Source organism: Desmodus rotundus, chromosome 9 (genome assembly GCF_022682495.2).
Source record: "Desmodus rotundus isolate HL8 chromosome 9, HLdesRot8A.1, whole genome shotgun sequence".
Lineage (NCBI taxonomy): Eukaryota > Metazoa > Chordata > Mammalia > Chiroptera > Phyllostomidae > Desmodus > Desmodus rotundus.
In genome coordinates this window covers 28,794,625-28,811,979 of record NC_071395.1, presented here as the reverse complement: position 1 = coordinate 28,811,979, position 17,355 = coordinate 28,794,625, and the positions used below count along the sequence as shown (strand labels likewise).

At 33.8% G+C, this 17,355-nt stretch overlaps 1 protein-coding gene across 1 annotated transcript in view; it reads left to right on the top strand.

Moving 5' to 3' along the window:
• LOC112312428 (probable ATP-dependent RNA helicase DDX60) overlaps positions 1-17,355 on the top strand; it is a 74,098-nt gene that overhangs the window by 50,794 nt on the left and 5,949 nt on the right. Inside the window, 8 exon segments of the mRNA XM_053911770.1 lie at positions 2,130-2,233; positions 2,877-3,078; positions 3,782-3,886; positions 4,034-4,178; positions 6,072-6,193; positions 8,367-8,514; positions 11,654-11,796; positions 13,244-13,395. Of these exon segments, the coding sequence (XP_053767745.1) occupies positions 2,130-2,233; positions 2,877-3,078; positions 3,782-3,886; positions 4,034-4,178; positions 6,072-6,193; positions 8,367-8,514; positions 11,654-11,796; positions 13,244-13,395 (1,121 nt within the window).

Below are 17,355 nucleotides of genomic sequence, written 5' to 3'. Positions count from 1 at the left end.
TTCTGTGGGTCCTGGTTTCAGTGTTCTGTGAGGCTTCTTAATTTAAATCTGTATTATTGGACCTCTTTTTTTACATTCGATCAATTATGAGAGTAGAATTACAAGTTAGAAAGTATTAAAATCTCTTATTGTTAATGTAAATTTTTTATTTCTCTTTGTAGGTCTGCTACTTTTACTTTACATGTTTTAGTATGTCCTATATTGTGTAAGAAAATGACATTAAAGATAAAGCACATTAAAAGAACTCTGAGAAAATAGATTCTCAGAGTAGTTGAGTGACAACTGACTTGTCAAAAGCAAAATGGAAGCCAGAAATAAGTGAAATTTTATCTTAAAAAATTTAAAGAAAATAACTTCCAATTTAGATCTTATATACAGCAAAATTATTTTTCCAGAGTGAGGGCAAAGTGGAGAATTTCAGACAAATAAATACAGAGATTTTTGACCATTTTGCCTCATCAATTATATAAAAATTCTAAATGAGGGCGAATGGTAGTAATTTCAGAAAAATGAGAGTTGTTTAAAAATACATAAAGAGTAATCCTAGAAAAATGCAAATATAGTTAAATTAAAACTTTTATTATGTGAATAAAAATATCCACTTGGAATTTTTTAAAAAGGGAAAATAATGTTACACTAGTGTATGTCTCAGAAGTGGAGGTTATTTGAGGAATTGTCTAAAGGAGGATAAAATTATTGATTAATTTTGGACCTTTAAAAGAAGTAAAAACTATGTAAATTTGTCAATACTCACTGAAAAAACAGAATTTGAGTGTTCAACTTCCAAAGTACAGAGGAAAAGTAAATGGCATTAAAACATCTAAATGAATGAAAAAGTAACTAAGAAAGCAGACAAAATGGTTAAAACACTGTGCTATGAGTATAAAATGATAGCCAGATCACCAAATATAACAATTGTGTTAAATAAACTGATGCGTATGAACTCAATGACTCTAATTAAGAGGAACATTTTTGAAGCTGATTAACAAAATATCTAACTACATGTTGATTATATGGGACATGTTTAAAACATAAAAAGAAAAAAGAATTGAAAGGAAAAGAAATATAAATAATAACCGAAAGAAAGCTGATGTGGCCATGTTTATATTAAACAAAATATATTTGAAAATAAAATCATTACTAGAGGTACATCTTGGTCCCACTATCAGAAAGGTATACTAATTTAACATTTTTACAGTGTAAAAATATAAAAAGAAAAAATCATAATGGAAATAAGAAAATATAGAGTTGATAGGTAAGTAAAACACTATATAGCCAAACTTATGTAGTGGAGCTAAACTAGTATAGAGAAAAAAATATATTTTGAAGGGAGAAAGTCTAAAAGAGAAATAAAAAACAGTACAAGCAATCTCAGGTGGGGTTGGGATAAAATAGAGATTAAGACATTCTTGCTGTTAGCTTCAGTTTTTACTAAGAAATGTGAGCTAAAATAGTATTTTTAAATTGAGATAGGAAAGTGAAATCCTAGGAAATTCCCTTTATTCATATATTTATCTCAATTGAAAATACCATTTTCTACTCCATACACCATCAAGTCACCTCCCCCCAAATCAAAACACCCCATCAGATTATTCAGCTTCAATCATCACCTCCTAAAATTAGTTCACACACTAACCAAAGCTACTTTATAACTCCTCGTTGTATCACATTACTCCCCTTTCTCTTAAATCTAAACTCCTTAGAATTTTTTTTTTAATGCTTGATGTGACCTGGTTCCTGCTCCCTGTCTTTGAATTTATCCCCTACTGTGCTTTTAGAAATATTTTCATGTAAAATAATACTCCTTTTGCAACCTAATGCTTTTATTTGTGCACAGTAACTACAAATTTACTGAACGACTATGATTTCACATCATTTTACAATCTAAAAATGCTAGATAATTATAATGTTAAGGAAAACATAAAAGTGAATGCAAATCTCTATGAGAGCTATTTATTAAAAAAAGAAAGTGTAGTTTATATTTTTGGTGACATTGGCTTTCCATTGGAATTTTACTCAAGAAAAATTATTTCAAAGGAGTCTAATCTAATCAATATTTAAAGACTATGCATACATTGATGTATTCTACGTTAAATTTATTTTTGATTTTTTTTACCCTTCACCCTTAGGTGGTAACAGCTACCTCCTCCCTTGCTTTGGGAATTAACATGCCATGTAAATCTGTTGTTTTTATGGAAGATTCTGTTTTTTTGGATGCCTTGCACTTTCGACAGGTATTTATACAACCTGCTTATATTTGCATACGTAGGGATTGGGAACATCTATTCAGTAAGCCAAAAAAAGATCATGTTTATTTTGAAACTTTTGGGGATGAGTTCACTTATTAGGTCAAGTAGTTTTTCATAGGTTTTAGATATGTTTGTTGATTTTAGAAACAGAGGAAAAGAGTGGGGGAAAGAGAGAGAGAAACATGACAGGTTGCCTCTCTTATGTGCCCCAGCTGGGAGCGAACCCACAACCTACACATATCCAGACAATGCTCTAACCAACTGAGCTACCAGGCTACCAGGTCAGGACCTCCTTGCTTGATTCTAGTATGTGCCGTGACTGGGAATTGAACCTGCTACCTGTTTGTGTACAGGACAATACCCCAACCAACTGAGCCAACCAGCCAGGACACCCCTACTTTAAAAGTCATGATAACATAGGCATTACTAAAATGGCACTTTGATAATATATTTTTAAAATAAAATAATATTTTAAACTTTGCTAAAATTGATATACCAAGCAATAAAGAACTCTTTTGAGGTTTTTGAAAGTTTAATGATTTCTTGTGGTATAGGTAAGTCAGACATTAACCATTTACAGAGGCAAGATTTGAAATGACTTAAAAGTGCTATGTGATAATCTCTTTCGATGTCTGGTCGTGCAGGAAGACGTGGAGAAGATCTTACAGGAAATGTGTTCTTCTATGACATTCCATTACCTAAGATAGAAAGGCTCTTAAAGTCGAACGTGCCCAAACTGAAGGGTCAGTTCCCTTTAAGCATTTCCTTGGTTCTCAGACTTATGCTCTTAGTTGCCAAAGCAGAGGACAAAGAGGATGCCAAAGCAAAGGTACACTGTTTCATATTATTTACATTACCTAACTAAATATTACCATGTAAGCTCAATTTTATCGTAAATTACATAAACCGAAGAGAAGAAAATAACAGAGAATAAAAACTCACTTTAACATTTGATTCTACTTTATAGTTCCCGTATTCAACACAGAAACTTGCTTTTAATGTCACACATTCAAACATTTGGAAAATTAAGCCCATGATTGTCCTGTTTTAATAACCTCTGGGTTCCATAGATATCAGAAAAGAAACATTTTAATGTACTTATGTCTGGTCTCAAAGATTTAAAAAACACATTTCAAAGAAATACATAATGGTTGAAAAACAAAAGATACTGCAACATTCATAATTAGTGGTTTTACATTTTTATACTTTATTTTACTTCTCACCTGTCATGCATAAAGGTGTAATTATTTATCTTTCCCTCAAGTTTTTCTTACTATTTTCAATTACACACACATGCAATATAAAGCCCTATGGAATGCCTAATTATAATAAGTATAATAATTACAATATAATAAATCAATATTCAGTGCCTAACGTAAAAATATGTCATATGTTATATAGAGTACATAAATATTTATAGCACTCTGTTCTATAATAGAAATGTTTAGTTGTCCTTTGGATATTACATTTGGGAGACACACTATAAAATTTGCTTAATATCTAACTTGATATTTTGATATATATATGTATAGGCATTATCAGTTCTCCAACATTCACTGATGTCCTTCAAGCAACCAAAGATCAAGTGCATGTTAAAGTTTTACTTTATATATTCTTTGCAATTCTTGGTCAGACAGGTAAGATTTAAACTTATTTCCACTAAATTAAGATGCTAGTACACATGTTTGACTCCTCTGTACTAAATTGTCCTTTATGAACGACTTATTTGTTTGATATTTCTGAGATCTGGAGACTGAGGTTAACATGTGAAATTTAATTTGTAGGAATACTTGAATCAGGAATGTATTCCCATTGGATATTCGGGGCTTGTGTCTCATTTGCACTACCACGAACCCGCAAATTTTATCTTAGTGAGCTTGCTGAGGAGAGGTGTATTTCATAGGCTGTGTATTCCAACCAACATGAATGGTAAGCAAATACTCCTTCAGCAAACTTTTACTCATTAAATTATGTGCACAAACACAAACATAGACCACATGTGTGTTTACATACATCCATGTAGTCCCCAGAATACATCCACTTTGGAAGGGGTGATTTTCTAACTGTGTTCTCTCTTAATGTATTGTAAACATTTTTCTTATTTTATATTACTAAATATGTTTATCAAAATATTAATATATGCACGGTATATTTATAAAGTACTGTAAATATTCTAATGACCATTTAATGTCCTTTAAAAAATGAATCCTTAGAATAATAAATATTATTATTCTAGAATCACAAGACATTTTAACATATATCACATAGAAATAAATTTCAATAATAGATGTAAAATCACTAATTTGTCTTTTTTGTATCTGGTCATTGATATGAAAAACAGGCCTCTTTGTGATCTCACATTTAGGCCCTAATCATTAGCTCTGTCATAGTCAAACATAAAGGTAACAGTTCAAAGTCAAATATAAACTGTAGAAATACATTGGCATCACAATACTGTCCTCTTAAATGATGGCTTCCATTTTTAAAATCATAAATTACTTTTCTCTTTTCCATAACTTTAACATAATGAAATTTAATTTTCTATAGAGAGGAATAAAGTGATATGATTCAAATTCAAGTGAACTTAAATATATGTACTATAGTTAATACCCCATTGTGCATTTTATTTTTAGTAAATTACCAACTTTTTAAAATAACATTAAAAATAATGAAACTATTATATAATATTACCTTAGAACTAAACATAAAGACTTTAATCCATTATAAATATATTTTTTCATGAAAGATCATAGAAAGTAATATCACTAAATTCTACTTATAAATATTGTGAATAATGTATCACAACATTAAAGGAATTAGAATATAATCTGAAAAAAATTTGCCAAACACTACCAGTATAAACACATAAAGTTGAGGTGTTTTTTGTTTGTTTGTTTCTCTGAAGTCTGGAAGCTTCACTCTTAACACTCTGTATTTCTCTACTAGCGTGAGTCAGCTGTGGCTTGTTTCCAAGTTCTCACATGAGTGGGTATCCATGTGGGCATAGCACTCGGTTAAATACTGTGGCTGATTAACAATCTGGAATCAGACATAGGTTTTCCCTTGAGATTTAGTACCTAAAATACTGCAAGAAATATCAGGAGCATGTCAATAGGAGTAGTTGCGAGATTATTTTTTGGACTGTAATATGTGCCAAAGACAGAGTGGGTAAGGGTTGACATATGGCCTTGAACGGCAGATAAGGAATTTGGAAAGCTGTGTAAGGCCTTCATTCCTTAGGCCTTAGGTTTTGAAGAGAGGCAGAAAAACTAAATGAAACAAACCAGCAAAGGCAAGATTTGAACCCCACGATGGAATCTGGAGCAATTCCAGAACTAAAGGCCAAATGGCAAAGTGGCAGTTTTTTTTTTTTTTTCCTTTTGGTTCCTTCAGCTAAGAGTGGATCCAAGGATATCAGAGTCTGTGTCAGTAGGATGCCAACTGGTCTGTATTATTATAAAGTAATGTAATTTATTTAAAAATTCACCAAACATCTGGAAAGTGGCTTTAGAGAAAGAGGGCAAGGGAGGGAACAAAAGAGGGAGAGAAACATCAGTGAGATACATCTGTGAGTTGTCTCTCGTATGCCCCCAAATGGGGACCTGGCCTACAATCCAGGCATGTGCCCTGACTGGGAATTGAACCATCAACCTTTAGGTTCACAGGTCAGCGTTCGATCCACTGTCTCACAACAGCCAGGGCTTAAGTTTAGATGTTAAGAACTGACTCAGTATATTTATTTCTTTTTTTTTTTAGTATATTTCTAAAATGATGAATTTTGTTCTCTAAAGTTTGGAAAATTAAACCCTTTATTTTAAACAGGCCAAAAGAGATTTTCTGAAGATGTGATGGAGACCTTAGTGGTGGTGTTAGCTAATCTTTTTGGAAGACGGTATTTTTCTCCCTGTGTGAACAAATCTGAAACGAAAATTTCTCCTTCAGTGGTAAGAAAAAATATATACCATAACCTTGTAATTTTATTTAAAATCTTTCCATTATAACATGCAATGCAGTCATATTTTCCCCAAAACAAAGTTTTGCTGTAATTTACTAGCATTACTTCTTCATCGTGCCTAGTGATTTCTCAGGTGAGGAAAAGGTCGAGGTCTTTTTAAAAATGGAAAACTTGCCCTGGCTGGTATGGCTCAGTTGCTTGAAGATTCAGCCATAAACCAGAAGGTTGTGGGTTCAATTCCCAGTGAGGGCATATGTCTAGGTTGAGGGTTCAGTCCATGGTCGAGGTGCATAACAAGAGACAACCAATCAATGCTTCCCTCTTGTATTGATGGTTCTCTCCCTCCCTTCCCCTCTCTCTAAGATCAATAAGTATGTCCTCAGGTGAGGATAAAAAAAAAAAGTGGAAAAATTTATTTCTGTTAGACATTTTTAGCAAGTGAGTAATATAGGATTTTTTATTACATTGATGATTATCTCTATCATTACATTTAATGGTGAAATAATGGCCATAGTAACACTTAACCTTGAAACAAGAAGAAATGAATGCCCAATTTAACAGCCATTTGAAATTATGGGAATTCCACTCATGGCCAAATGACAACATAAAAATACCATATAATTATGGGAAAGGTAAGCATAGTGAATATGAAGTACTGTAAAGTAATTTAAAGCCAGATAGATTCCTGGACTTCTTCCCAGCTCTGCTACTTAGCACATAGGTGGCATTAAGCAAATTTCTTTGTCTAGGCCTGTTACTTATCTGTCAGTTGGAAATCATAATAGTACCTATTTCAGAAGATTGCTATAAGGATTAAATTAATTAATATATGCAAAGTGCTTACAACAGTGTTTGGTACTTAGGAAGCATCCAATAAGTGTTAGCTCTTATTTTAACAATTATTTTTATTTACAGAAGAAATGACTGGCTACTGAAAAAGCCAAAAGGATCAACAGGAAAATGATAACAATTAATGACAGTTTAGTAAGGTCTTCAAATGCAAAAGCGATATAATGAAAATTTTAGTTCTTTCATATGCTAAAGTTGTAAAAAAAAGTAAAATAATCCTACCAGTTGTAAAAAAAAATGAGTATTAACAAAACACTATAGTTCACTTGTTAATATGGCAAATATTGCAATGGACAGTTATGTTGACGGGACTATAAACAGACATATCCTTTAAAATATTCTTTAATGTAGTATTGCTACTTCTTTGAAATTATAATAATGATATAATCAAATTATATCATTGTGTAAATTATTGCATAACAATATTATTTGATTAGTTTCCTTAAGCAGTTATAGCAAAGAACCACAAACTGCCTTAAACAACAGAAATTTACTGTCTCAGTTTTGGAGGCCGAAGTCTAGGCAGGGTTGAGCACCTCTGGAGACTGAAGGAAAGATACGCTCCACGTCTGTCTCCTAGCTTCTGGTTGTTCTTTGGCACCCCTTAGCTTGTAGATGCATCGCCCCAATCTCCACCTTCCTGTTCACAAGGCATTCTCCTCGTGTACATGTCTCCCTATCTAAATTTCCCCCTTTTATAAGAATACCAATCACATTGAATTAGGGGTTCCTCCTATTTTGGTATGACCTCCTTTCAGTCAATTATGTCTGCAGTGACCCGATTCCCTAATAATCTCACATTCTGAACCTTAGGATTTCCACCTGTGGTTTTTGGAGGGACACAATTCAAGCATAACATCTCATAATTATTTATAATTGAAAACTGGACGCTACCCATATATCCAACAAAAAGAGAATGGTTAGAAGAGTTTTAATAAACCTGTATGTGGCAATGTTATATAGCTGCTAAAATTTATCTTTTCAAATAATATTCCATGCCACGGGCAAATACTCCAGATATAATATTAAGCGTAAACATAAGACAGAAAAGAAACTGAATACTACAACACAATTTGTATAAACAAGACTAGAAGGAAATGTCATATACCCAAATCTTTAAAACATATATTCCTGGGTGGTAGGACCACGTGTGATTTTAGGTTTTGTATTTATACTTTTATAAATAATAGAATTTATATTTAAAAATATTTTTCATCCAGACTTTTAAATATATTATGACCATCTGTCTCACAGACTTTGTTAACCCTCTGCTTTAAAAAAATAGTAACCGTAATTTAATTCATGGTTCCTAGGTAATTCTAGATGCTCTGCCCAAGGAATTTGCTGAAGTGGTGGAGGAACACAACAACATAATTCAAAAGAATTTTGGTTCCTTCCTCCTAACAATTTCTAAGCTGGCTGACATGAGAAAAGAATACCAACTACCCCTCTCAGCAATTGGTAAGATTGTGAATGTACATAAACAGAATGTGAGGTTAATAAAAGAAAATGTAAATATTTCTGATTAAACTAAACTTTAAAAAACAAGGACAAAACTATTGCAGAAAGAATACACAGGAAACTAACATAATCCTTCAGATCTATGTTGTGGAAATTAAATACTGAAAACATTATTTGGAATTAGACAAGCCAACATGGATTTGATTTAACACTAAATAGTTAAAATATTCCTATATTTGCTGGTGTCATTATAAGCTAACAGACCATGAACTGGTCTAGATTTATTCTAAAATATTTCCTTTCCTTTTGATGCTATTTTTAGTAGGTATTGATGTTCTTAAGTAGTTAAACTTTCAAATCCAAATAACTATGAAAATATAAGGAAAGGAATATTGGCTCATTTATTAGCGGTCATCAGTGTGTTCTACTCCCTTGGGTACTGTGGGGGGCATTAAAGAAGTTAAGTCTTTGCACATGTCCTTGAGGAAAAGACAGAATAAATGAAAAAGAACATACAAATATACGAAAAAAAATCAGCAGTGTGTGCCAGATAAAGCAAAGGGATTGGAAGTAGAGAATACACTCAGTGCTCCAAAACAGAAAGATAGAAGGATTAAGAGGTAATAGGAAGGTGGCAGAATTCTGTTTTCCAGAAGAAGGAAGGAGGAAAAAAATGGAGCAGTAAGGGCTCATTTGGGTTATTCATACTTCTGGGCAAACTATTATATTGGAATGTAGAAGGCTTATGAAAGACAAAGAAACAATGGTCAGTTTATTCAACTATGGGATGAGAACATTAGCCAGGAATGAGTCAACTTCATGGAAAAGACTGTAAATGCTCCCAGGCAGTTTCCTACATTTGGGACTTGATGGTGTGAATACAGTTATTTTCTTTTCTGCTTTTTCTCTGAGATGTTTATTGTGGTAGGCAGAATGATGGCCTCTCCTCAAGATGTCTAGACCCTAATCCTGGGAACTGGAGAATATCTTATATTATGTAGTAAAAGGGAAGCTAAGATTGCAGATTGAATTAAATTTTCTAATCAGCTACCTTAAGATGGGGAGATTATACTGGATTACCCAGTATATGTGTGGCCCAATGTAGTCATAACAGTGCTTTTCAGTAAAAGAGAGAAGCAGAAAAATCAGAGTTAGGAGGATGCGCTATGAGCAGTATTTTACCAATCATCACTGGTTTTCAAGATGGAAGGGGTCTCAAGCCAAGGGCTGCGTAGCAGCCGCTAGGAGCTGGAAAAAGCAAGGAAATAGATTCTCCTCTAAAGCCTCCAGAGGTCAAACAAGCTCTGACTATACCTTGGTTTTAGCTTAGTGAGATCCATTTCAGACTTCTGATTTATAGAACTGTAAAATAATAAATATGGGGTGTGTTAAATCATGGATTTTGTGGCAATTTGCTACATCAGTATTAAGAAATTAATATAATTTCTAAGAAATGACATGTGAATAAATAATAGTGACCAATACATGCATAATTTTTCCTAAGTTTTTTTTTAAAAGTCGAGGTGAAATTCATATAATATATAATTATATCATTTCCAAGTACTGTATGCTATTTAGTAGCATTTAGTGCAGTAAAATGTGCAACCACCACCTCTAATTAAAACAAATAATGTCAGATAATTATAACTGTTAAAAATACAGGGTTACTTATTAATAAATCATAGTCATAAATTTAATTTGGGGGGCTTAAGGGTGAGACATTAAACCTTTGTAGTTGTCTCCTATACTTGGGATCAACCGAAAAATTGACAAGGGACTAATATGTATAAAGCTGATATAGATGCATGGTTTCCATTTTCAGTCAAATGTGTTTCACAGAGCATAGCCCTGAGAGAAGCTGCACTTTCCTGGCTCCCAAATGAAACAGCAATGCCCCTCTCTTATAATTCTAAGATACCACACATAACAGAGATAAGAGTAGAATGTATCTTCTTAGTCACCAGGTAGATCTGAAGCAGAGATTGAAAGACACATAGAAACAAAAGGACAAAAGGATAATAGAAACAAATAGAAAGACTGACAGAGGCAGACACAGAGAAATGTGTGTAGGAAAGGCAGAGATACATAGAGGAATAGATATGTAGGGTGATCACAGAAACAGAGAGAGACAGCAACTGAGAGAGAAATAGAGACAAAACACATGGACAGAAAGGCAGAAGAGTGGCAGAGCTATAGAGAGAGATTCATAAAGAGAGACAAAGGGAGTGAGACAGAAAATAGACAATACAGAGAAAGGTAAAAAAGAACAAACATGACAAAGAGGCAGAGAGAACAGCAGAAGAGAGGCAGTGAGTCAAAGAGAAACAATGAGACACAGAATCAAGAGTGGCACTGTTATAGAAGGAAGTCAGAGAAAAAAGAAACAGAGGAAGGAAGGTAGAAGGGAAGATGATAGGTAGGTAGGTAGGTAGGTAGGTAGATGGATAGATAGACAGATAGATAGGGAACCATTTGAGATGGACATAACAACAGCTCTTTTTCCCAAACTCACCACTCAGGGCTGAGGAGACATGGTTGATCTCCACAAGACCTAGAAATGTTTTTTTTATTACTTTTGCCTCCTGATGAATGAAGTAGGAATTTCTTTCCCTCTGTTGGAATATGAATGATAGGGTTAATCTGAGAAAGTGAGCATGATGTCAATTTTAACTCTATTATGAGAAATTGTGCAGTTTTTGTGGCTCCATAGGATTTTGAGAGGAATTAAACAATAATGAAATTCATTCCAGAGGACGGGTGGATGGTGCTGGTATTTGGTCTGGGGTCCTCAGATCCACTAATGCCTAATGAAGCGTGTTTTGTACTTTGTCAGCAGTGTGCATCTGATAAATTTCTGAGTGGACAGACATGGAGTTACCCAACTGGACCAACTGATAACTACAAACAATAGAACCGCTAGCCGATGCCAGAGTGATTTTAGTTTATGAAGAAAGTCTTCTCAATGATCATCTGGCATTACAGTCCTTCATTTTTTCTCTTAAATATTTTTGTTAAAAGAAAGTTTAATACTTTGTCTAGTAGTAATGGTATAAACAAGTATATAATCTGTTTTAAATAATTTGTGTTTAGTAGGAGAACAGTTTTCAGTTATTTTCTTTTCAAATTGATTTCTTATTAGACTTTTCAGGTAGAGAATGCGAAGTCTCTGAACTGGTCTCTCATTTGATGCCTGGAACTGAGAGCAGAACTGCTGTCTCCCCGTTTGCTTGCCTGTCCGACATAACTGATCAATATTTATTTCATATTAATGTGGTAAATGATGTATGTAAATTTCATCATGAAATTTTCTTTTATCCTATTTATCATTTAAGACACAAAATTCTATGTGATTATACTACTAGCTAAGTGTCCGGTAAAACAATTCTCATTCCAGAATTATAGTTTTTTTCACTGAAGTGGAAAACAATTCTCTGTCTCTCTTTTTTTTTTACTGCATAAGTAGTTTGAAAAATAGAAACATTGAATTAGATAATGAAAAGAATGTTGTCTCTCAGTTAATCATCACGTAGCAATCATGTTGTCGTACTTGTGTGAGTCACTATAGCATAAGCCCTTGCCACTCCAGGTGGGAACCAGAGACCTGAAACATTGGTACCACCGGCTAGAAATGAGGAATCTTGGGAGCTCTCTCAGGACACTTGAGTTCAATATACCCATCAACATGAAATAGACTGATAGATACAGAGAACAGACTGATGGTTGCCAGAAGGGACGGAGGTTGAGGGGCTGAGTGAAAAAAGGTGAAGGGATTGAGAAGTACAGATTGGCAGTTACAAAATGGTCATGGGGATGTAAAGTACAGCATAGGAAATTTAGTCAATAATATTATAATGACTATGTATTGTGCCAGGTGGATATAGGAACTACTGGGGGGAGCACTTTCTAAAGTGTATGATTGTCTAACCACTATGCTGTATACCTGACACTGATACAAAATAATATAGAGTGTAAACTGTAATTGAAAAAACAATAAAAAAATTTAAAAATGGAAAAAGAGAACATTGGAGAAACCCTGCTATAAACCATTTGAGGACAGTTTTGTTTGTTTCACCTCAACCTTGCACCTAAAACTGGGGAGTAGAAACTCAATGAGTACATATCAAGCGCTTTAATTTCTTAAACTGACACAAGAGCCACTTCGTTCCCTGCCCCACAAGATTGGCAATAGTGAGACTACCGGGCCTACCTGGACCCCGGCAGCTTATCCATAGCATGTTGATGGAAATCAATCCCAGTGACTGTGATTGGCCAAAATCAGGTACTTATATCTCCTCCCAAAATAGATGTGTATGGGGAAACATAGAGCAAACACTATTACTATTATGTGTAGCTGAAACCATATAAGTTTCTAAGCTTATACAAATATCTTTTCAGGAGAAATGATTTATTTCTAAGATTGAGAATATTTCTGAGATTGTAAAAATGACTATGTCTCTTCAAACTGAATAAATTAGATATATCATTTTTGTGAGTTCAAAAATAGTTTTAATATTTTGAATAATGATGTTTTTACTGATTTTATTTGGTCATTTATATTAAAGTTTAGAGGACCTTAATATACTTAATATTTGATGAGACTTCATTAAAATATATTGCATTATTGTTTTAGTTAGCTAGATGTAATGAACCACAATAATCAAAGTTCGTAATAGATTGAAGCACATCTCAAAAGAAAATGCTAACAATCTGAAATCTCTGCATTCCTCAGGCTATGTTACGAACAATTGATGTGGATGTTACGAAAGTTCCTTACTTTTGCATGACTAAGTATGATAAGAATGGAAGGAAGTATCCATTGAATGGTTATGTAATGAATTTCTACAAAAACCGTTCCCTGTCAGCACTCACTAGGGATAATTGGTATGAATTTTTCTATTTTAACATTCTTTGTAGAGGTATGTGTGCTTGTGTAATTAATGTTCATTGTGCTGTGACATTATAACTGATGAGGATAATTTTAAGGTACAATAATTTAAGAAGAGTCATAAAGATGCATTGGAACTATTTTTAAATGTTATTACAAAACTTTTGTTTATTGAGGGGATGTTCACATAACATGAAATTAACCATATGAAAGTGAACAATTTGGCAACACTTGGTATTCATGATGTTATGCAGCAACCACATCTACCTAGTTGCTAAACATTTTCCTTTTCCTAAGGGTAAAATCTATACCCATTAAACAGTAACTCCCTTCCTCTCTTCCCCCATCCTCTGCCACTGACCAGCTGCTCTCTGTCTCTATGGATTTACCTCATCCGAAAATTTAAAATAAGTGAAATCATGTGTGACCTTGTATGTCTGACTTCTTTCATTATACCACTTTAAAGTTGTAGCATTGTCAGTATTTCACTCCTTTTTATAGCTGAATAATATTTCATTGTATGTATATATGTAGTTCGTTTATGTAGGAGAACATTTGGGTTGTTACAACTTTTGGTTATTGTGAATAGTACTGCTATGAACACGCATGGACCTGTATTTATTTGAGTACCTGTTTTTAATTCTTTTGGGTATACTTCTGGGAGTAGAATTGCTGGGTCATATAATAACACTCTATTGAAATTTTTAAGAAATCATTGAAATATTTTCCCCAGCAAATGAACCATTTTATATTACCACTAGCAAAGTAGAAGTTTTCCATTTTCTCCATAATCACACCACATTTGCTATTTTGATTTTTAAAAATTATAGACATTGTAATGGGTGTGAAGTGATATATATCTCATTGTGGTTTTGATTTGCGTTTCCATATACACCGATGATATATGTTCTTTGTAGAAATGTCTATTCAAGTGTTTTGTTCATTTATAATTGTGTTGTTTTTCTTTTTGTTCTTTAGTTGTAGTTGTTTATATATTTTGGGTAATAGACCCTTATCAGATATATGATTTACAAATATTTCCCCCTTTTCTGTAAGTTGTCTTTTCATTTCCTTGATAACACCCTTTAATATTCAAAAGTCCAATCTATTTTTCCTTCTGTTGTTCGTGCTTTTGGTGTCATACCTAAGAATCCATTCACAAATCCACGGCCATGAAGATTTATCCCTATGTTTTTTTCTATGTGTGTTACAGTTTTGGCTCTTATATTTAGGTGGTTAGTTCATTTGCAAACACATTTTCTTTTATGGTATGGTATGTGTTTATATTAACAATTTATTCATTTGCATGTAAGCATACAGTTGTCCCAGCACCATTTTTTGAATTCTTTCCCTACTGAATGGTCTTCACGACTGGTCAAAAGTCAGTTGGCCGTAGATATATGGGTTTATTTCTGAACTCTCAATTCCATTTCAATAGACTTCAATAGGTCTACCCATATGCTAGTACCAAACTGTCTTGATTACTATAGCTTTTGTATACAGAAGTGTGAGTCTTCAAATTTTGTTCTTTGTATTCAATATCGTTTTGCCTATTTAAGGTCTTTTGCAATTCCACATGTATTTGAGGATTGTCTTTTCCACTTCTAAAATAAAGACTGTGGAAATTTTGCCCTGGCTGGTGTGGCTCAATGGACTGAATGCTAGCCCGCAAACCAAAGGGTCACTGGTTCAATTTCCAGTAAGGGCACATGCCTGGGTTGTGGATGAGGTCCCCAGTAAGGGGCGTGTGAAAAGCAACCACACACTGATGTTTCTCTCCCTCTCTTTCTCCTTCCCTTCCCCCATCCTTAAAAATAACACATAAAATCTTTTAAATAAGACTGGAAATTTTGATAGGGGTTGCAATGGATCTGTAGGACACTTTAGATAATATTGTCATATTAACAATAATAAGTCTTTCAATCCATAAACATAAGATGTCTTTCTATTTTTTATGTCTTTAATTTCTCTCAGCAATGTTGTAGTGTTCAGTGTATAAGTCTTTAACTTCTTTGGTTAAATTTATTTCTAGGTATTTTATTTTTGGGATGCTATTATAATTGGATTTTTCCCTTAATATCTTTTTCAGAGAGTAACTTGCTTATTTATAGAAACACAACTGAATTTTTAGTATTGATCTTGCATTCTATAATTTGACAAAATTTATTAGGTCAAATAGTTATTTTGTAGATTCTTCAGGACTTGCTATGCATGGGATAAAGTCATTTATGAATAGAGAGAGTTTTACTTCTTTTCCAATTTGGATGCTTTTTTTCTTCTTCTTACCTAGTTGCTGTGGCTACTACTTCCACTAAAATGCTTAAAGGTAGAGGTAAAATCAGACATCCTTGTTTTGTTTCTGATTTTTGGAAAAAGCTTCAGTCTTTTATCATTGTTAGCTGTGAGGCTTTCCAAAAATGTCCTTTATAATGTTGAAGAAGTTCTCTTGTATTTCTAGTTTTGCTGAGTGTTTTTATCATGAAAGGATTTTTTTTCAAGTGCTTATTCTGCATTAACTGAGGTGATCATGTAACTTTGTTTCCTTTATTTTATTAATGTGGTATATTACATTAACTGACTTTTTATTCCTATTAAATTGTATTAATTTTTTAAAATTGTTGTTCTATTAAAGTTGTCCCAATTTTCCCCTGTTGCTGTCTCCTGCCCTACCCACCTCCCACCCCTGCTCCCACAGTCAATCTCCACCCTGTTGTCCATGTCCATAGGTCATTTACACCTGTACTTTGATTAGATCATTCCTCTTCTTTCCCCTTAATACCCTCCCCCTGCCCCTCTGGTCACTGTCAGTCTGTTTCTTCTTTCCATGCCTCTGGTTCTATTTTGTTTGCTTATTTGTTTTGTTCATTAGGTTCCATTTATAGATGAGATCATATGGTATTTGTCTTCCATCACCTGGCTTATTTCACTTAGCATAATACTCTCCAGTTCCATCCATGGTGTCACAAAAGGTAGGAGTGACTTCTTTCTTTCTGCTTTGCAGAATTCCATTGTGTAAATGTACCACAGTTTTTTGATCCACTCATTTACCGATGGGCACTTAGGCTGTTTCCAGTACTTGGCTATTGTAAATAATGTTGCTATGAATATTGGGGTGCATAGGTTCTTTTAGATTGGTGTTTCAGTGTTCTTAGGGTATAATCCCAGCAGTGGAATTGCTGGGTCAAAAGGCAGTTCCATTTTTAGTTTTCTGAGGAAATTACATACTGTTTTCCACAGTGGCTGCACCAGTCTGCAATCCCATCAACAGTGCACTAGGGTTCCCTTTTCTCCACATCCCTGACAGCACTTGTTTGTTGATTTGGTTATGATGGCCATTCTGACTGGTGGGAGATGGTATCTCCTTGTGGTTTTAATTTGCATCTCTCTGATAGCTAGTGATGTTGAGCATCCTTCCGTATGTCTCTGGGCCCTCTGTATGTCCTCCTTGGAGAAGTGTATGTTCAGGTCCTTTGCCTATTTTTTAGTTGGATTGTTTGTCTTCCTGGTGTTGATTCATATGCATTGTTTATATATTCTGGAGATCAAACTCTTGTCTGAGGTATCATTGGCAAATATGTTTTCCCATATGGTTGGTTCCCTTTTCATATTGATGATGTTTTATTTAGCCGTGCAGAAGCTTTTTAATTTGATATAGTCCCATCTATATATTCTTTCCTTTATTTCCCTTGCCCTAGAGGATATATTGGTGAAAAATTGGTGTGTGAGATATGTGGAATTTTACTGCCTATATTCTCCTCTAGGACTTTCATGGTGTCACAGCTTATGTTTAAGTCTTTTATCCATTTTTTGAGTTTATTCTGGTGTATGGTATAAGTTTGTGGTCTAGTTTCACTTTTTTTGCATGCACTTGTTCAGATCTCCCAATACCATTTATTGAAGAGGCTATTTTTACTTCATTTTATGCCTCCCCCCTCATTTTGTCTAATATTAATTGA